The sequence below is a fragment of the Euleptes europaea genome, chromosome 1 (assembly GCF_029931775.1).
Source record: "Euleptes europaea isolate rEulEur1 chromosome 1, rEulEur1.hap1, whole genome shotgun sequence".
NCBI classification, from domain to species: Eukaryota; Metazoa; Chordata; class Lepidosauria; order Squamata; family Sphaerodactylidae; genus Euleptes; species Euleptes europaea.
Genome location: NC_079312.1, coordinates 48849454 through 48871763, shown reverse-complemented (window position 1 = coordinate 48871763; position 22310 = coordinate 48849454). Strand labels below are relative to the sequence as shown.

At 41.9% G+C, this 22310-nt stretch overlaps 1 protein-coding gene across 1 annotated transcript in view; it reads right to left on the bottom strand.

Moving 5' to 3' along the window:
* Positions 1 to 5278: 5278 nt before the first annotated feature.
* Positions 5279 to 22310, bottom strand: part of ARL8B (ADP ribosylation factor like GTPase 8B) — a 28751-nt gene continuing 11719 nt past the window's right edge. The window contains exons 2-7 of the mRNA XM_056855240.1: positions 12150 to 12230; positions 10468 to 10541; positions 8702 to 8795; positions 7651 to 7718; positions 6747 to 6817; positions 5279 to 5577 (exon numbers count right to left, since the gene is read on the bottom strand). Coding sequence (XP_056711218.1) covers positions 5528 to 5577; positions 6747 to 6817; positions 7651 to 7718; positions 8702 to 8795; positions 10468 to 10541; positions 12150 to 12230 — 438 coding nt within the window. The 3' untranslated portion in view covers positions 5279 to 5527. The remainder of the gene's footprint in view (positions 5578 to 6746; positions 6818 to 7650; positions 7719 to 8701; positions 8796 to 10467; positions 10542 to 12149; positions 12231 to 22310) is intronic.

Below are 22310 nucleotides of genomic sequence, written 5' to 3'. Positions count from 1 at the left end.
GAATAGGAAGAGAATAGATTCCTTTGAAATGTGGTGTTGGAGGAGAGTGTTACGGATTCCGTGGACTGCCAAAAAAACAAATCAGTGGGTTATAGATCAAGCCTGAACTGACCCTAGAAGCTAAAATGACTAAACTGAGGCTGTCATATTTTGGTCATGTCATGAGACTACAAGAGTCACTGGAAAAGACAGTCATGCTAGGAAAAGTTGAGGGCAGCAGGAAAAGTGGAAGACCCAACACGAGATGGATGGACTCAATAAAGGAAGCCACAGCCTTCAATTTGCAAGATCTGAACAAGGCTGTCAAAGATAGGACATTTTGGAGGACTATCATTCATAGGGTCGCCATGAGTCGGAAGCGACTTGACGGTACTTAACACACACACACAACTCCCAAAGTCTTGCTGTGTAGAGTTTTGGGATTAGAGCAATCAAAACAACATGCAAGGAATACATACTTAAACATACTATGAAGTGTAGGATATTATGCATGTTAGTTGCTTAGTGAGGACAGGGTGTTCAAAAATAAACCCGGTTACTTTTCAAAACCTAACAGTACAGTGATGCAAGTTGTTAGCAACTTGACTTTTGCTGAAATTCCAAGCGCATACTGGAGTGCTTTTGAATTTATAAACCTCTCCCCCTCTTTTATTGTGAAACTCAAGGCAGGTTATATGCATGTACTTTAGGTACCCAGTACAACCTTTGGGTTTGTACACACAAATACTACTTTGCAATTAAGATGAAGGCCAGCTTGTTCTGCAGCTAAGCACAGATCCAGACACTTCACTGCATTGTAGGGCATGTTTTTAAGCCTTCTTATATGAAGGCTGTCTGTACATGAATTTCTATAAGCATTACTTGGTTAAGTTTATCCCTGTCAACATGCCAGCCATTTTACCACTCTTCTGCCTTGACAGGAATCAATTACCACTTACTGCAGTTCTCAGTTAAATTGCACATTGGTTTTTAAGTGGAACAGGAGCAACATGGCCGGTACAAGTGAAATCTACAACTCTAATATCAGCACCTGAGGTCACTTCTGATTTAGCCTCCCAAGCACTTATAATACTGACCTAGTCTATCAGACCAATCTATTCCAAAGTAATTACTATACTATAACACATCAATGCTCAGTGTGAAATGGCCAGATTAGCAATTCAGAGAAAAGCAAATTAAAGGCAGGGTTAAATTGCTAGGGCTCCAAGATAGTCTTACCTCTAGCTGCCTCTCTTTGCCTGATCCCTCATATATCCCATTCAACTCCTTTTTCTTCATGTTAGCTTGCAACTGATATACAGCAAAAGCTTCACTATCCAACACTCATGGACAAAGGGGGTTGCTGGTTAATCAAATGTGCCGGATACTCAGACTTATTGGTCTCCCCCCCCACCCTACCCAAAGGAATCCACAGCAACCAAACTTCACTCCATTGCAAATGCCATGGCAACTATCATAAGAGCTCAAGATAAGCTTAGGGGAAGGAGGCACCCAAGAATGACATCAGTGGCAGGCATCAAGTTGACCATCCAAAGAGCTGGAAGCAAGGCATGAATGTACCTAAAGATACAGGGTATAGTAACTGGAGGGAGTAGTTTGCCCTCTGGGTGATGCTGGTTAAGTGAGCATTTTGCATTATCAAGTGCTGGATAACAAGGCTTTTACTGTATGTTGTTCTAGCACACATTAATGTTCAGCCAAAAGCTCTTATTCCTTCAGCTGGACATCATACACTGAATTATACTTACCAACTTCTTCCTAAATGGATGATCAAGATTTCGTGTTTGTTTCCAAGCTCGCCCCCCAGAGGAAAGCACTAATGTACTATTACTGCATAAGCTTTATTTGCTGAATAGCTCTGTAAGACAAGAGATCCCTCGTGCATGCCAAATACCCTAATTCTTCACTAGTCTTGGTAAAGCACTCACTTGCCCAGCGTAACTTCTGACATAAGAATGAACCCACATTTACATAATTGAAGTGGGATGCCTTGATTGGACTTTGAGCATGTGACCCACGAAGGATTAATTCAATCAAGCTTTTCACAGCTAATGAACAAAATAATCTCCCCTGGAAACACTGTGTTAATTCTTCAACCACTAAGGCTTAGCCTCTGTAATACCTAGTGATGGAATTACAAAGGCTGCAGACCAATTCAAGCCATTTTTGTCGTAGAACCTTTGTGATAGGCAACAGACATGCCCCACATAGGACTCTAAATAGATTAGCATGCTAAACAATGTTTCTTGTTCAAGTTCTGGCACAGCATCAGAACTTACCAAACTCAACACAAGCATTTTCACTGACAGTCAAGCTCCTTTACCCTGGATCACTTCTGCAAGAACAGAATGGTTCAAAGATCTGCACTCAACTTCTAATGATTGTGAACAAGCAGCAGCTTCCTTCTACCTCTTGGTTAAAAACCCTCTTCACTCAAGGAATCTACAAAGTTAATGTCTATGAAAGGACAATCTGCAAGTAACGAGAACTGGTTGTTCTTGCAAGCGTGATTATTACCAATACACAGACACACACGTTCTAAGAAGTTGCTATATTTGTCCTTTTTCTAGTCCTGCTGCACACTACCCCCCTGAAATCATTAACAAAGCCCAAATTTCCTTTTTTCCCCCAAACAACTATAGAAGTATAATACAGGAATGAAGTTAGATACTTTCGACAGTATCAACCCATTCCTGAGGTCGGGGGCTGAAAGGGCTCTGGAGGCAGTATGACCCCATCGCCAGTGTAAGTGGCCTCTTATCATGGAATAAAAGGCACTCTGGCAACGGGGGCAGTTCCGTTGGCACCTGGGCACCTCAGAGCTGCACGCCGTCTCTCTGGGACCTAAACCCAGGAAGAGAAATGCAGTGCCGGTGTAGGGCAGTGTTCCTGGGGGTGGAGCTGACAGTAGTCAGCTTCCAAAGTCCCTCCAGGTTTTTCCTGACACAACATTGCTGTTTTCTATGTGGGGGAAGCCCCATTTTTTAAAAAAACTTTAATAAAAGCTTTTTAAAGTCTTGTGGCAGCTGGGATACCCCTTTAGATGTACTGTGGCAGCACCTCGGCTATGTTGTCCCCGGTCGCAGCAATGAGCTGTTAGTTTAGGGCTTCTCCCTGTCCCAGAGTACAAAAAGGACAGCTTCGAGGGTTAGTCAGTATTCTAGCTACTATGGGCACTAATAACTGTAAGATGATACTCAAAATGGAGTAGGAGGCCTAGGCAACTTTCAAAAGTTTGCACTCTTACCATATTTCAAGCAGTCATACAACAGACCTTGAAGAGTCAAGTTACGTACATGTCAACATGACCCTGAAAATGTAAGTTTATTGGATAAAGCTGAAGAGCAGTAAACCAACAAAATGCAATCTACCCAAATAAAAAAATTCACATATTTACAAAGTTTGGTAAATGTATCAGTTGCTAACATGCAATGATTAATGCACAGGTTAAAAACTTGTTCTGGTGTCAGAATGTCAAATGCTGAAAGCAGTGAAATATACACTGAACACCCCCCCAAAAAAACACACACACACACACACACATTGAGTTCAGCAATAGGCCAATTACCTAGACAGTAATTAAATTCCCACAGGAAAGGGTGACACATTCTAGTTCAACTTTCTTATCTTAGGCACAAGCAGAGATGCTCTAGCAAAGTATAGAAGTCCACAGTGAACTGATAAATACAGTAGTAAGTTACTAACCCTTCTCTACAGCACCAACAAGATTACAGGATTGATTGAAGCACACAGCAATTTAAAATGCAAGCTTGGTTTGCAAGTGAAGGCAGCAGAGTGTCTGTGCAACAGTGCAATAACTGGTATGGGAACAGTAAGGCCGTGGTAATATAAATCGAAGCGTGTGGGTCAGCTTGGTCCAACGCCGGTGACAAAGCTGCTGTAACTTGGTATCAGAACTCGCACACAGCACTTGTGATTGCTGCCACACACACTAGGATAGATTGGCAGTTGCTTCATGATCCCAGCTCTCTTACCTCTCAGCATCTAACAAAACAGTGACATCCCGTGCCCTACTCTAACGTGGGATCTGTTGACTTCCAGCAAAAGGCCCTTATGGGTTAACACAGGGATGCTTGTACAAGGTTAGAGACATGTTGCAACAAATGAAGGGCAGCACAGGGGAATCACACTGCACTTGATACAGATGCAGTGCCTGGGCCAATATGAAACACCTTCTCCTTCAAACTCACCCTCTGAACACATCGGGCATACAGTGTGAACATACCCCTAAGTATGTTGAAGATGTATTAAACAATGATTGTGAAAGTGTAGCATTCGAGTCTACATGCAAGTGCTGTTTTTTTAAAAAACCAAACACCACACAGTGGAAGGCAACACAAGCAGGTATCCCATATATTTATATGCACGCAGTGGGGTACATTAACATTACTGTAGGAACAAAACCAGCCTGAAGAACTGTCCCTTTAAATATTGACACTGCCAAGAAGGTAAAGCTACAAGAGAACTGTTACAGTTTTCAGTTTGTATGTCTCTATACTGTAGAAGCTAACCAGGAAACAGATCAGTTCATGGATTCTCTTGAGCTCCGAGACGCCGTAAAGCATTTCACAGCCTGTGGACTTTACACATGATTACACATCAAAAGAGAAGGCAGATCTAGAGTTGTCACAAATAGCCTAGGTGTTTCCTAGCACCAAGGGCAACTGTGTACAGATATTCCATGAATGGAAGAAAGGACAAGCCAGACAGGAATACAGAATGTCTTGAGCCAGGAACCAGTGCAACACCAACAAAGTGGGATTGTTAATCTAGCCAGAGGTTCTTAAAAGTCGGTTTCACCTACTTCAATGTCCAACTTTCGAAAGCTTTCATTTTAGGACCTCTATTCCACATTTCCCTTCACTTTATATGGGACCGGAAATTTTATTAGCAACGAACAGCAAATACAAAACAAGAGTGTGACCTTTTCTGTTTCATTGGGATGAGACTACTATACAACTTGAAAGAGCATAAGTTACTTAGTGATTTAATATCTAGTGCCTGGCACTCTCCATTGCAAAACCATTTTACAATACATTTCACATGCATCTGAGAGACAAGTTAGTATCCCATTTAAACGGTGTTTGAAAAGCTTTAAGCACAGGAAGTGGTGCTAGAACCCTCATGCTGCCCTCAGTCAGCATCTTCAATGAGCCACTAAATACAATAATTAAATAAGTTTGCTGAAAATCAAATATAAAAAAAAATCTAGCTCAGGATAACCAGAGCAGCAATACACTTTAACGGTAGCTTTTTATCTCTTTTTTTAAAAAGCACCCACTGCCACTGTTTAGATGAACTTAAAAACGTCTGCACAACTCATGACAACTCTAGGCAATTCTTTATGACAGAAGTAGGAATATAAGTCTTCAGCAGTGCACATGAGGCATGAACTGTGAAAAAAAGGCAATTCCTTGGATACAGGAGGGCTATCCTGGGTAACGTTTCATCATGGAGGGAGTAGATAATTGAGATTACGGCCAACTGGGGAGTCTTCGGCAAGATTTCAGCTTCTTCTAGATTTTGAGTGCTGAATAAGCCACTGAAGTGTGATATCTAGGAAAGAGCAACATTGGTCAGTTGGCTTAAGCTAACCTATTCGCAGCAGCTGAAAATCCAAGCTTGTTTCTGCTTCTTTGGTTTAAAAACCAGGACCCGCACAACGAAGGGAGCATCCTCCCCCACATTCTACCATGTCTCCATACATTTCAGTTGTACACAAAACCTACAGGTAACAGTGTTCCTAGCAGCTGATTAACCATGACAGAAATTCATCTCAAAGGCCTTTCAAGACGATATAACTTGGCAAGCAGGACTGCAATGCCCTTCCCTCTGCTTAAGGATCAGGGCAGCAGGTTAATCTGGCACTGAACCATTTTAGCTCACTCAGTGTTTTGTGGTCCTTTACATCTCCGAAGTACTACTTTTAGCCTTACAAAGTGGTATGCTAGATAAAATTACAGGAGTGTTCTCAGCTAGGTTAACAAGAATACTTAATTGGTCTATAGAAGTGCGGCAGAGAGGACTAAAGATAGAGGATGCACTGGAACCTCAGCCCTTAAGGGTGAGGCACAGCGCTTGTTTTGGGCACAAAAATTCATTTGCTGGCACTCCCCAGTGCAGTATCAGGTATTCTGAAAGGCCCTTGAGATCCCAGAGGTCTGCTGCCAGTCAGAGAAGGCAATACTGAACTAAATGATCTAATGGCCAGAGTCAGTACAGGGCATGCTTCATGGGTAATAATCACTGGGCACCTCTCTGGATTGGCTTTACTTACAAGCAGTATCCACTGATTTCAATTGGACGTTTCCAAGTACAAAGAAGATCCCAACCTTGGAAACTGTATGAACACAAAACATCCCTTATCCCATAGGAACTCCCACATAATGACCCAACTGTCCTAGGCCAAGGGGAAACTGACACTTGTCACCCACCAGTTAGCTGTATTCCAACGGAAACACATCTCACCATGATGACATCACTCATAAAGACATCATTCTCAATCACAATATTTTAAGCTCAGAACCATTGTGAATGATACTGCCTATTTCTTCTGTATGATACACTGTTTTATTTTATGCAAGTAAATTAAAAGAACATACAGAGCAGAAGTTATAAACCTGCATTATGTTACAATTCCTATTAGCAAGTGTTTGCTAAATGCCTACATCTTTGGCAACAGTTTCTGCTTCTAGTAACTACTAGCATTTCAGGATGGTAATTACCTATATTGTCCTTTTCTTTGCAGGAAATAGAGTAGCAGCAAATTTCTCTGTCTTGAATAGCAGCCAGGTTCCTGTAGGAGAAGAAGCAGATAAAAAGTTGTTTTATCGAGCTTCGGTTATCGTTTGGCAAGCAATACTTTTAAAGAATACCAAAGCACATTAAATGAAGTCTACTAGAATACTCTGTTACTCTTCCCAGGAGACACATATCAAAGTAGTTTCTACACCATTGAAACTCAGTGGCTCAAGAGAGACGTCTCTCTTCTGAGCACTGTTCACCAATGTGGCACCTGACCAACATCCCAGGAAAAGTGAATAAAGTTATCATCCAGTAAGGCTTGTGGTTGGCAGGTAGTTCCCACCTTAAAAACTGGCACAGGTGTGACTGGAGGATGAGTAAGATGAGAGCCTCCATGACCTGTGGTCCCCATTCTAGGGATGGAAGTAAAGACTCCCTCCTCTCCCACAACCTCCCCCGCCATCCCACTCTGCAGCCTCTGCAGTCTCATCCCAGCATCTTCGGGCACCCTGACAGTCTCCTTTTCTCTCCTGAGCTGCTATGCCTCATGCTGAGGAGAGAGCAAGAAGGCAGAGATGGAAGCCCTTCACCTCACTCCAGATACACAAGGGCTGACTAAGGTTGAACAGTGATGAGGAAAGACGTGCACAAAGACACCCTGGTAATTATAGATCAGTTACATATTTTTTATTACAACTATCTTATCATTGTGCGTGTTTGGTATGGTAGCGTGCAGGGCACACAACAGTTACATGGCTCTCTTTGTTGATGGTAAGCCACAGAGTGAGTACCACTGATCTACAACATGTGTATAACCATATCAACTTTCATAAGTGGCAAGGAACAGTGTGGAGAATCTTAAAGGAAGTTTGCTTAATGACTTACATTTTTTCAATAAGTTGCTTCTCATCCAAAGCACTAGGAAGGTCTCTCTTGTTTCCAAGCACTAGAACCTTAAAAGAGAAAACATTTAATTGCATCTTGCCTCTTCCTACAAGGAAAGCAGCTTATTACGTTCTACTTAAAGAGGCCATCGATCAATTTGTTGCAACCCAGAGCAAGCACGAGAAAGTAATTTCATTTGAATACTTCTCATATCGATGTGTTGTAGCAGCCTCTGGAAATTTTACCAGAGACCAAAGTAGGATAGTTATACTTTAGCATGTAGAATGTTCATATACAATTCCCCCCCACAACTGCCTGGATGTGGTTCATCTCTACTCTGTTCAGCTATGGAACAGATCATTAGTTGCACAGTGCTGCAAAAGCAGGCAGAATTACATGCTTGGCTTTCCCACAACCAGTCCTCACTATCGTATTCACAACCACATCTGATTAAGTCTACTAGTAGTCCTGAGTTGTGATTTTAAATTTTGGTTTGAATACGTATTTTATTTTGTGCGTTTTATCTATGTTGTAGGCAGCCTTGAGCTCTAGAAGGAGGAAAGGCAGCTAATAAATGTTTTAAATAAACAAAATGCCAGTAAGTCCCATGGCATGCAACTCAACAGTTGAAGGAGAAGACTTCAGGAGGTGATGTGTGAGCAGTACAGACCAGGCGCAGGATGTGAAAGCTCACTCATTCCCATGTCTGCTAGTGATTAGTCAATCAGAAATTGTCATTCTGAGTACAAGCAAGCAGTTTTATCCTTCCTCTTTTGGAATATTTATTCACCATTGGCCAGAACAAACTCTTCTGCTTCCCTCTAGGGAAGCAGAATGCTCACTGTCTGATTAAAAACTGATTTACATAATACATCAGGGTTGTGTTTTTTAAAAAACGCTACTTCTCACACTAGCACCTTCCACGTCAACGCTTAAAGGGGCATACATGGAGCCAGTGACTATCCAAAGCTGCCTCTCTAAGTAACAGCTTTCCTTATTTTACAAGCTTTCGCCTTGGGTGTCATTTTCACATGGGATTTCTACTACTCACAGGAATTCCTTGTAGCTGTGGTTTGTCTAGTAAATTGTGCAGCTCATTTCTAGATGCTTCTATTTTTTCACGATCTGCAGCATCGACCATATAACTGTAAAAGGAATTAGCATACAACTCATTTATGCAACACGACAGTCCTGTCCCTGCCTAGCCAGAGAGAAACGCACAACCCGGAACCAACTACAAGAAGACAGCTAACTACATGCAGCATTCTGTAACAGGCCTCACCGACTTACAAGCCAAATATGAATTTCACCATTAGAGACTAAACATAATGGATAACAGCCTTGTTAAATACTGAAATAGGCAAGCAAGGGGTTTTACTGGCACAGCAGCTAGACCACATTGCAGCAAATCTGAAAGCATGTTTCAATAGAAGATAAATAATGCAAATCCCAAAGAAATGCGAAGGAATAGAAGCTATAGGGAAGAAAAGATTCAGGGCAAGGAAAGTTTGATTTCTAAGCCTTCACTAGACATTTAGTTTTTTGCTGCATTTTAAGAATAGCCTGTAGCTTTCGTAGTAGATTTACTTGAAGGCCCAATTTGGACTCAAGTTTTTAAAATACAAATATAAATTAAATTTCCACTGAAAGCAATGAGATCTAGTAGCTATGATCTTCAGTATAATGGATTTTCTGCTTATGCAGCAAAACAGCAAGAAATGCTGCTCTTGAGAGACAGCAGACCCCCTCCCCCCAGGAACAGCGCGAGGGGGAAACTGGAGGTCTACAGTGGTGGTATAGGGGAATCAAAGTTATTAATATCAGCTTTGTCCCTAGGAAAACTCAGATCACTGAACACTTCGGCTTGGATCCAAACCTTGTTTTCCGTGGTAGACGTGTCCTTCCTCAAATGAGGCAGGAGGCACAATTTTCACCAAACTGACTGTCCACTTCACCCCTACAGCTGTTCCACAGTGCCTGCTTCCTAGGAAAAGCATTACAGGAAATGCAGTGGGATGCAGTAGGGAAGGGAAGCTGGACAACTGCATTTCTTTCACCAAGTTCTGCTCATGCTAAATGTGTGCAGTTCTGGAGGCCTCACTTCAAAAAGGATGCGGACAGAATGGAGCGGGTGCAGAGGAGAGCAACGAGGATGATCAGGGAGACCAAGTCCTACAAGGAAAGGCTAAGGGACTTGGGAATGTTTAATCTGGAGAAAGGAAGGTTGAGGGGGGACATCATTGCTCTCTTTAAGTATTTAAAGGGCTGTCAAGAGGAGGGCAGGGAGCTACTCCTGTTGGCAGCAGAGGACCAGGAGTTGCAATAATGGGTTTAAATTATGGGCAGAAAGGTACCAGATGGACAACAGGAAAAAATTTACAGTAAGAGCTGTTAAACAGTGGAATTGGCTGCCTAGGGAGATGGTCATCTTTGGCAGTCTTCAAGCATTGGCTGGACAAGCACTTGTCAGGGATGCTCTAGGCGGATTCCTGCATTAAGCAGGCGTTTGGACTAGATGGCCTATATGGCCGCTTCCAGCTCTATGATTCTACATTGGATCCAAGCCATTATAATCAAAGCCAATAAATAGAGTTATTTCTCTAGAGACTAAAAATCAATGTAACTACTGAACTCTGCAAAACGGTAAGGAACCTAGTTCTGCATTGCTTGCAATGGAAGCTTATTCCTGACTGCTTCGAGGAAGAACAGAATATAGCCACACATTAAACATTTGTGCAGCACAAAAATGCCTTGATGCTGTACAAGACAGCATAAAAAGCAGCTACAAAGAAAGAGCTACAGAAGGCCTATACTTACACAATAGCATTGACTCCTCTGCAGTAGCGCTCCCACATGCTTCGGAAACGTGGCTGTCCTCCTATATCCCAGATCTTTAAAAAGATTGGAGGGGGGGGGGAAGCGTCATTTAAAAATGTTTAAAGTCAAAATAAAAGGAAGTGACATTGACTAGGAAATCTGAAAATGATCTACGCCAAGAATAACCTGTACCGAGCATCTGATTAACACGGCTTTCTACTGTACAGAAAGCAGGACTTCCTTATCCAAAGACTGAGACATTTGCAGCTGTCAACAGCTTAAAGACATGAACCCCACAGATCATTTCTACCAACAGAAGGATTTCTGTCAACAGAGCACAATTCCTTCACATCCCCCTCCTACTGCAACCCAAAATGACCCTGAAATGCTGCTCCTAGGGGCTGGAACTGCAATACACTGACAGAAACCCCCCTATCTGCCAAAGCATGCCATGGAATCCAAGCCAACTGGCCCCTGAACCTGTTGTTCAGTTAGCAGGAACACCTCTTCCTGAAGGTCATGAGCTGACCTGAACTAGTCACTTGTTTTATGTACTGAGTTTATGTCCCAAGGATATACTGCTATACACACACACAAGCAGTGATGACAGCATCTTTGTACCTACACTTAGCACCATTCCTATCCAGTAGCAAGGACTGAACAAACCTACTCTCCGTAGCCAACTTTAGGGAGGCAGAAAAGATACACCAGATGCTGTTCCTGTTGCCTTGACACTCCTTTCCCATTAGTTAAGGGCCAGTATATGCCGCCTTAAGGTTTCCTTTCAAGCCACTGCCTAATTTACTCAGAATTTTCGAAGGAGCACAATCCTCAACACAAGGGTACTTTACTATAAACACAGCAATTGACAAATTGGGATATACCCAGAAGTCCTACCACTGGTGGGTGGACAAACACAGAGTTCCATGTTCCTTTTCTTTCCTGCAGCTCTTACTGACCCCCAGGATGATCATTTCTGGGACCACAGGATCTGCACTGAGGAACAGCTATGAAGAGTTGGTGGGCTGGAGCCAGGAGGAATTAAGAGAATGAAACTGATCCCTTTTCGCATAGAGCTGCCCTTGTGAAAAGTAAGGAGAGCCAGTTTCACCTCTGGGTCCTCCTCACTCCAATCCCTACAAGCAGGCAGTTGGTTGTGCAATCCCACAACCCTAGGAATGATCTTTCCTGGAGCTTGAAAGGGCTACAGAAGCAAAGAAAAACATGAGAAAATGGGGTGCTTTGCATGCAGTGACAAGGATATCACGCACTTTCTATTCAGCATAGGATTTTCCGCATACGGGCGCAACAGTTCTAAATTGTAATAGGCTTGCCCCCTACAGGAGTCTTTTTAAAAAGGTAAGAAATTAACATAGTTAAGGGCCATATTACAGAATTGTTGTACAAGTGTCTACATGATCCACCCCTCAAGTTTTGATAAGTGGTTAGATATGCTTAGCCCTCTGTTGATAAAAGCTGTTTTATCTGATGGTAGCAGGTGATAAAAATAATGGATGTGTGCAATGTGTGGCTGAATAAGTTGCACAGGGACTGAAGGGGGGGGTAAGAGGGAAGAGTTCCTTTATTCCTTCTGACCGCAACCTGTTCTCATTTGCTATGGCATTCCAAACAGCAATGTCTGCAGCTTAACAAAATCTCCCTCTGCACCAAATTTTACGTACCTTTATTGTGACGTTACCCTTTGTAACTTTCCGCATGTTGAAGCCCACTGTAGGAATCATGTCTTCACTGAACTGACCTGACTGAGAAGAAAACAGAAAATATACTCATCAGGAGGACAACAGGTACCAGATCTCTCAAGCAGCTGCATTTTTAAATATACATCTATGCCTACTGTTTTCTTCTTGATGCTACACCACAGTTATTTAAAATGTAGAAAGGCTCACAGATTTAATGTTTCTTCATACACTTGGAAGAGATTTGAAGGCAGAATACCAAGAAGCAAGTACTGTATGTGAGACAATGAAAATCAAAGGGACAGAATGAGAGAAGGAATAATTGACACATACTGAAACCCGTGCAGATTCCTGTTGACTTTGAATTCAAGATGTAAGTGTGGAAAGAATTTGCACTCCCCAGTGTTATGCTAAAAGTCAGGCATGCCCCTCCCAAGGAGTCATAATCCAACAAGCATGTTAAGAAATTGCATTTGCCACCCATGTCTGAAAAATGCCTCACCTTTTGGATACCGGGTACTAACCCCAAAAGTAGTACTCCCAAATACCCGAGGTGACAGGATAACATCTGGTAGAACCTGAAAAGCTTAGCATGGGAAGCTATAGTAGCATCACAAATTGCACAATTTATAGATATCCAGCTTGAAAGTCAGCTTCGTGTCTAGACCTGATGAACTGGGGAATGTTTCACAAGGTTTACAGCTGCAATCCACTGTACTATAGCATGAATCATGGACTACATTTCAACATTTTATTTTCAGCAAAGGCACGAGACCATAGGCTACATTCTGTTCTTCCTGCCCCACAGTTACTTTCTAAAAGGAGCCACTGACGTTGTACCGGACGTTTCGCCATCACCAGCTATGCCTCCTCTACTACCTCCTGTATACTCACAATGTAGGTTTCCCACCCCAGTTTTAATAGAATTCATCATCAGTTTGTTTCAAAATAGCATGAAGATAATTATGGTTTCATTATGACTATAGCACACTCTTACATATTTAAAAATAAAGAATTTGGGATAGGCAAGCAATAAGAATTTGGGATAGGCCAAAGAAGAGAGAGAGACACCAAAATCTAATGGCAAGGTACAAGCCATCAACTCAAGTATAAAGATGCTTCCAAGTAAGATTTCTTCATGTGAGAGCTATTAAACAATAGAAAGTTGAACATGAGATAGACAATCTGGCACCTGCACCACCAACTGCAAACACATGGCTCTCAAAGGTTTTATTCCAGGCAAATGCTCAATAAAACTACAGAATAATTCCACAGTGCAAAATTTGGGAGGAGGAGAGCAGGCTATCTGCAAGTGATAGGCTTTACATATTAGAAGAAGAAGAGCTGGTTTTTATATGCCAACTTTCTCTACCACTTAAAAGAATCAAACTGGCTTACAATCACCTTCCCCTTCCCACAACAGACACCCTGTGAGGTAGGTGGGGCTGAGAGAGTGTGACTAGCCCAAGGTAACCCAGCTAGCTTTGCATGTAGGAGTGGGGAAACAAATCCAGTTAACCTGATTAGCCTCCACTGCTCATGTGGAGGAATGGGGAATCAAACCGGGTTCTCCATATATTAAGGACTATATGAAAATATATCTGAAACTTTGACCAAGATTTGCAGCATAACGTCTACACAGAGCTTCAGTAAAGGCTACATACAGATGGCAGGGCCAGGAGTTCAGAAAGAAGTACCAGCATATACGACAAGAATAATCCCCTCCAACTTGCCTCAGAAGAGTCTTTAAAAAGAATGGAGGTCACATATTAAGCACACCACCGCTACCAAACTTTGACAAACCTGGCGCTTTGAGATCACAAATGCTCTGAAGGAGATAAAATTGGCAAAGGCTGTTTTAATGCTGCTGGGAAAGCTCATGGCTAATGTAAACTGACGAAGGCTTCCCACATGGTTATGCTTTAAATTTTACCTCTTTATTGAGATGAAGTATTTTTTGCCAAGTTCACACACACTTGCCAACATGAACGTATTTTTGCAATATGTGTCCAGTTTAGGAGACACTCTTACAACTGGCGCTAGGTTATCAGTATCTCCTTCGTTAATTGAAACTACCACTTGGCTCTCATAACTCTACTTATAAGACTGAAACAAGGTAGGGAAGTACTAGGCAAAGTCTTATTCTAAGCTTATTCTTTATTATCAGCAATGGAAATCTATTCCAGGAGTGGTAGGGATAAGTAGCAGTTTTTAGCCTATTTACCCCTTTAGAGGAACAGGGCAGGCTAAATTACAGACGGTTCACATGTATAGACTGAATCCATTTCCATTTCCCCAATTCCCCTTGATTTCTGTTTTCCATCCCTCACTCCAGTCTGCCTGTCTGAGCACTTACTCATTTTAACCACTGCTACGAAGATGCAGAACGCTTGTCAGTTAATCTGGAAGCCTCCCTGCCGCCAGCTAAGCATTCTGTATTAGTGGCCTCTCAGGCTTCTTCAAAAAGCAGCTCCACATAGAAGGCATGTCAATAATCAACACAGAAGGCTATCATAGGGTTGCCAACCTCCAGGCGGTGGCTGGAGATCTCTTGCTATTACAACTGATCTCCAGGTGACAGATCAGTTCACCTGGAGAAAACGGCTGCTTTGGAGGGTGGACTCTATGGCATTATACCCCACGGAAGTTCCTCCCTTCCCCAAACCCCACCCTTCTCAGGCTCCACCCTCAACATCTCCAGGTATTTCCCAACCCAGAGCTGGCAACTCTAAGTTAACATAGTATATATGACTGAACTCAAGTTCTTGCCGGAGAACTGATTACTGTTGACTCACCAGCTGAATGAAGTACCTCCAGCTATCACAGTAACTTTAGAGCTCAGTGACAAAGCAAAATCCAGTGGAAGCTGTAAGCTATATGTCTTGCTCTTTAGGGAAAATGCAACCCCAGCTTGGACCAGACTGGATAAAAATCAATGATTATATTTTGTAAAAAAATAAAAAACATTTAAATATATTTTTTAAAATAAAATGCTTGGGGGGGGGGAATTTATCTAAAGATAGAAAACTATTTAAACTATTTAAGATACATTGTAGTCCAAAGGTTATTCATCATGAAACAAGGATTTGTTTTTAATTAAGTAGCATGAGGCTGTATATTCATGCCATGTTTAATTTTTTTGTTAAAAGAATTCCATTAATCCATTCACAATGCCATGTGTAAGATTTCTGTAAGATTATTTTGGGCAATTTTTCTATCTAGAAGGTATCACAGATGCTTGGGACTTAGCAGTTCTCAAATCTGTGTCTGCAGGGACAACATGCCTCTTCTTCACAGCAAAAATGTTATAAAATAAGCATACAGAGTTGAAAAAAATATCTGAATCCCTTTTAAAAAAAAATTCACATTTTCCCGCAAACCTGGGGCCCTTTTCAGGTTTGTAGAAATATCTGTCTCACCCGTTCACAGCTCCAGTCCCTGGATTTAAGTATCCTCAGATTTGGCTGACTTCACTATGAGTATATAGATTTGCAATTTAAACCTACAGCAGGATTTTGTCTCTGGGGATAGGCATTACAGAGTTTTTTTTGGGGGGGGGGGATTCAGAGCACTATATTATGCTTGCTTCTATTCTGCTTCCAGATGCCACCATCCTAGGGATGATCCCCAAAAGTGCCAGTAGACAAAGGATAAACTGCAGTTCAGTTTCTGCAAGTTGTCTGATAGTTAAGAATTACTATAACATATTCTAGCACATGACCCAAACATCTGCAAAGAGTTACTGAGCATTCTCATTTCCCACATTGATAGCTGTTGCATAGCCAGAAGAGCAGCCCTATTGCTCAACTCACTATTTTGCAACAACAGCTATTTAAACTCTTGCAATAGATACTTATCCCAACAGGCTCAGTGGAAGTTCTGACATTAACACAATCTGACGCATATCTGAGCAGTGTAAGAGTACTGCCAAGACCCTAAAGGGTGCCTAGATATTTATAACAGGTAACCCTCACATTACTTCTGTAGAGATGGAATATACATTTCCTACATTAGTAAGATAATGTATTGTCCCTAGATTGTTATATTTTAAAAAGTGACCTCAAGATCAGACGGAAGACATCTCACAGGGCATTCAATTAGACCAGAGCTACTTTGCCCAGAGTGACATCTAGAAAAGAAAGCCTGACAGCTCAATTCACCAGACTGGCTAACAACGCATAGCACTGGAATGACAACTGTTGGAGCGAAAGCACTGCCTGACAATCTGCTTTACCCATGAGGGGGTTTTCCCCCCATTCTGAGCATGCCGTTTCATTTGCTTATCTGAATGCATCAAGTACCTTTCGCTTTGTTTTCACCTGCAGTGTAGTCATATTGGCTGTCACCCACCTGAAATAGCTATCTATTGTTTTAGATGAACTTCAGCAGCAAGTTGAGGTGGAGACATCAGCAAAAGAGAATATCCATAGCATGTGACTAGTCACATGAATAATTTGACATATTACACACAAACGGGTGTCACTGCAAACAGCCACCTCCTGGTCAAGCGGCATTTCAGTTGCTTGTAGAAGCTACTGAGCTGAAGTCTCACTGTTGGCATATACTGCCTCCACCCACCCAATCCTGGCTTCACTATTCACCTGCCTGAATCCACCCACAGCCTTAACACACATACTGAACTGCCTGCAGACAGTCACAATTTGAAATGAAGATTTAAAAGTGGAACAGAATCACAAGACGCGTACTTGCAGAGACTGAACATCTTTGAATGTTCAAGCAGCTCCCTCAGCTGTAAGAAGCAGCTTGCTACAAACCCCAAAAGGACTGGCACCACAGACCCCAGTGATGAAAATTACTTATTTGAATTGGCCCTTCAGTTCATTTGGGAGTTTGTCCATGTGCCCATGCCTTCTGAGCTGCAGATTCTTGTGCTTCTAGCTTAGAAGCATGGACTGCTGATCAATATCTGCTACTTACAGAGTCACGGTGATGCTGGCAAGTCATGCCTGCTGACTGACCGAGGCATAAACACATCAGTGTTCGTTTTCAACCATCACGAGAGTGATCAAAAACACCTTGCACTTCAGAGAAGACAAGACAGACATAAAATTCTCTTCTGAAGAGTTGCTGATTAGCCAAAATTTCCCTACAAACCACAGTGTGGTCTTTCCACATGGTCTTAAGTCTCAAAAGCCTAAAGCGGAACTCATTCCACGTGATTTTTTCCCCCACTGCCCTGAGCAGAAAATTATTTCATGGAGGAAAGCAAATTTCAGAACTGAAAACTGAAGTTCAGAATTCTGACCCTACAACTTGTTAAGCTCTCGGGTGTTGGTTAAAAATGTGCTGTATGATAGAGGTTCATGGCGGGCCAGTATATACTACTGATTAAGATATTAAAGTATACTTGGATATATTGCATGGAGTTAACAGTGTTGCCCCATGACAGAGAACAAGACTTTGGGATACATACCTCTCAAACATTTCAGATACAAGACTGAGGCAAAACGTAGTACGGAAGTCTTCAACTGCGTTCAGTAAAATTACAGTGCATTCCTAAAGAGAGTTACTCCAGTCTAAGCCCATTTCAATAGGCTTAGACTGGAGTAACTCTCCTTAGGAATGCACTGTTAGAGTCTGCATAAGGGCAGCTCACATGTTACGTTACCCTTCCTTCCTTTTCCATTGCAATCAAACTGATTTAACTGTACAAGTGTTTTTTTCCATGTTCTAAGATAACCAAGATATACTATAAGACAGTTAACTTTCAATTTAACAGCCTCTGTAATTACTTTGATACTCCCACATTTGATTACATAAGAATTATATTGCTACTTGCAATAATCAGTAAATGGTGACTAACACTTCTTAAGGTTGTCTTCTACCTTCCATAACTGTCCATCACCTTAATTTTGCCATCTTGACAACAATCCAGATTTTATCTAAACCTTTCCTAACTACATGACCTTGATGTTCACCATCTGGAAACCACCAAGATCTTAACTATAACCAAGGGTGCAAATTTAGATCTAACATTCCTCTGTACACCAACAACAATTTTACAGGCTGAACTGGATGTCCGTTGTCAGTCACTATTTCAACTGCATAGACTGCTTCCTCACTCACTTCTATCAGTATACCCCTCAGGATTATCTAAATAAATGCAGCTTTTAGGTTTAAAACTATAACCCTTGCCAATATTTATCCTGACTGTTTAAGTGTGGGGATCAAGGGGTCCACACCTGTTTAGGCCTCCCTGTTCCCCTCTGTGGTTCCAGTCAAGACTCTAGCACCAGCAAAGGCCACAGATACAGAGGGGGGAGGGGGTTAACCCCACCTTGTTCCTCTTCCCAAGTCTCTCCTCCACAGTCTGGACAAGACCTGGAGCTGCCTCCTCCATTGCCCGTTATATGGACCTCTATGCCCCTTATATGGGCTTAATTGTGCACACACACCCAACAGCCTTCCCTGACTTCCTATACCTGCTCCCCATTTGCCTGACAGTATGGCCCAGCTGCAGCTGGCAGTTCCTTAAAGGGGCCACTCAACGATCCACAGCAGGAGCCATGAATTGCAATCTGGGCAGCCACAGGAGCAGTTGGCAGCCTGACACCTGCTGCAGCCCATGTAAGTTCAGGAGAAGGTCTAGCTTCAGACAAGAATACACTTAAAAGGAACTACTGAGGCAACAGTTCTGCCATTAGTTACAATCCATGACATTTACAAGCATGTAACTGCAAAGAATAAAGTTGGCAGCTCCTTAAAGGGGTTGCTTGGTGACATGTATGAGCTATGCATCGCCTGGCCATGCTCGCTCTCTTGCCACCGGCATGGCCATAGGAGCAGTTGGCAGCCAAAAGGTTGGCCCAAGATTATGGCCATCTGCTGTGGCCTGGGTAAGTCTAGGAAAAGGTCTCACTTCAGACAATAAACTCTACTAATACTGTATAGTGTATAATACCAATGGTACCAGTACTTGGAAATCATACATAAGAATTCCAGAGATTAGGTGCTATGGAACACAGGCAGGGTGCTGCTGCAGTCATCTTGGTAGTGGGCTTCCTAGAGGCACTTGGTTGGCCATTGTGTGAACAGACTGCTGGACTTGATGGGCCTTGGTCTGATCCAGCATTGCTTTTCTTATGTTCTTGGTCTTCAGCTATATAAAAGATTCTTTTAGCATTTTGGCTACAAAACCATATACCACTGGGGTTCTAGGTAGCAGGCCAAGATCAAACTGAAGTGCTTCAACAGCACCTTGTTGTCTACTCTTATTGTGCAGTGTAAGAGACGATGTCATTAAAACCAACCTTCCCAGAAAAGCCTTCAGAATGAACGCTTATTTATTTCATAAGAAGGGAGGCACTGAACAAGTAGGGGCAGTGTTCAATCCCAAGTGCTTATGTTTTCAGCAAGTTCGAGAGTTCTCTCAGTTTCAGCTGAACTCAGGCATATCTGCACTTTAGAGAACAGGGAGTGCAAAAAGCAAAATAGTTAGCATGTAGGCAGGAATGGAGCATGCCTCTTAACAGTTCAAGGAGTTAAGGAAGTAAGTACCAAAGAACAGGACAAGGGAGAAAGCAGACTAGAGTCTGCTCGTGGGCTAACATGACCTAAATGAGATTTGGTTGAATTGGTTTCTCCCCTGTCCACAGGTACTTAAGGGCCCAGGGGTGCCCAGAAGCAAGAGCCCTTGAGTGCAAGCCAAAGGGCTCTTGTCCTTCAGCTTTTAGCCTGAAGGTTGGATCCTTAAGCTGGGTGCAAGACCTGACAGACAGGCTCACAAGCCTCCTCCTCCTGTTTGCTACATTTTTCTATATTGTACACTGCTTTGGGTTCCCCACTGAGGTTTAGACAAGTGAGGTATAAGTAAAGATATCAGATTTAATTATGCCCCTATACCACCTACACAACAGACAAGCAGGAGAGCAATATGGTATGGAGGCTTTCCTTCTGTCCCGGACATATAAGGTAGGACAGATCACTCATGTTAATGGGGAACTTCTGCACACACTTCTTCCCATTCACCTGATGTAACTATGGTTCCAAGCAATCCCTGTAGATCCTGACTCCGAGGCCAGTCACAACATGGTGCTCAAGTTAGTATTTGCAAAACTTTGACAACTAGGATATAAAATTGTGTACCACATACTGGGAGGGTGGGGGAAGGAAGGGGACTACTTACCATTAATGTGTTTTTTTCCTCATACCCACAACCAAATTTTCAAGTGATATTGAAGCACTTATATATTTCCAAAGATAACACTTGAGAAGCCTTTAATACTGGACTCACAGAGGGCTAGCATCCAAAGTGGTTCAGAGGATACATTGTATTGACCAACTACCTCTGGAGAAAAGAAACTGTTAGCTATTCCTACAAGCAGCTCTATTAAAACCTATCCCAGCAACTTAGCAGAACCTATTTCTACTTTATTTGTTGCAAACCTAAATGGAAAGCAGTAAGAACAATCTCACTTCCTAGTTCTGGTTGTAGTGTATTGCTTCTGGCCTGACTGCAACTTAGCAATGCTTCATTAGAAGTTACTAAGACAGCCAAGAAGATTTTCAAAAAACCAGGGTTATTAATCAAGGACAGACACTGCAATAAATGGTCAGATAAAGAATTTAACCCAGGATCCTCAACTTTTTGTCCAGGAATGATTATGTCACAAGTTAATTGCCACTTGTAATCTCTTAAGGAAATACGTTCTTGGCACACGTAAGGGCTACTAAAAAACAGGAAATTAAAGGACAACATCTTCCTAGATACACAGGTTTTACAGAAATAAGTGGCCTAAACTAACAGCAGATTTTTAGATGAGTAACAGGTATTAAGTTTAGCCCTTTCACAGTTAAGCTTAAAAAAAAACCTGATTGTATATGGCAAGTCCAAAGGTGATACCTCCTCCCCGTTTGAAGCCAAAATGCTTCAAACGACTATCACACATATTCTTTGTTATGCTAATAACATCTCTAGATTTAGTTTTGTATCTGCCTCAAGTGCATATATAGTTCCAATCTGCATCAGTATCAGGTATAAAGGAGAAACTGCATAACTAGTCCTGCAGATGTCATTTCATTACATCCTTCACCACTTCAGCACAAGCCTGCTAAAAGGATTATAAAGAACACAATGGCTGTGAAATGCCACACAAGAGATTATTAATGTCTGCTACTGCAAACAGGCCAAGGTTCTTATTGCTAATTCACCAATTTCAAAATCTCCAAATCTTAGAATCAGCTTATATAGCTAAATGTGTGTGTGCGCGTGTGCGTGCGTGTGTGTGTGTATACACACACACACACAGGGCCCCCAAATGCCACAGATTAATTTCAGGGCTAATTTGGATTATTTTATTTTATCCCCCCCAGCTTCCAGATAAATAAAATATACAATGTACTCTTTCACACAATTCCCAGCACTAGTTACCACAAAAATATTAATCACAACTTCATAACTGGCAAACTTCCCTACTATTATAATGGTAGTACCAGTCATTCACTGAGGGAAATTCTAGGACACAATGCACCTTCTGAAATAAAACATTTCCAAAAGGAAAAATAAAGTACCACAAACTTTCAATATTTTCTATTTCAGAACGTTTTCTACCCCACACCATCGGATATGGGTGTATTTTTAGCTGTTTTTATTCCAGCAGAAAACTACATTTTGTTTATTAAAATATTTGCAATTCTAAAAATATTCCAGTTGGATGGGTGGGGTAGCATCTTGCATCAGCATCCAGGCTTCAACACTATTACGCCACCTTCAATGAGTCATTCGGCTACATCTTTCAGAGAAAACAGGTCATGATCAAGTTTATCTAATGACAAGGTAAGAGCTCACTCCACACAATAACATTTTCCACCATAATGAACGACAAATAGTGAAAGACATGACTGCCTACTCAGAAGCAAACTCTACTGAGCTCAGTGGTTCTTCCTTTCCCAAAAATGTGGTTAAGAATGCAGCACTGGAACTTTAACTAGCAAAGCACATAGTACAGTACCACCACCACCAGTTTCCAATTGGCAAAGAAGTCAGAACAGAAGTTTATCTCTTTGACTATTCAATCTCTATGTAGATCATAAGGAAAAACTGGATTAGGTTTAGGTGAAGGTGGTATAAAAATTGGTGGAAGGAATGTGTCCAGAGGAGGGCAACAAAGATGGTGAGGGGTCTGG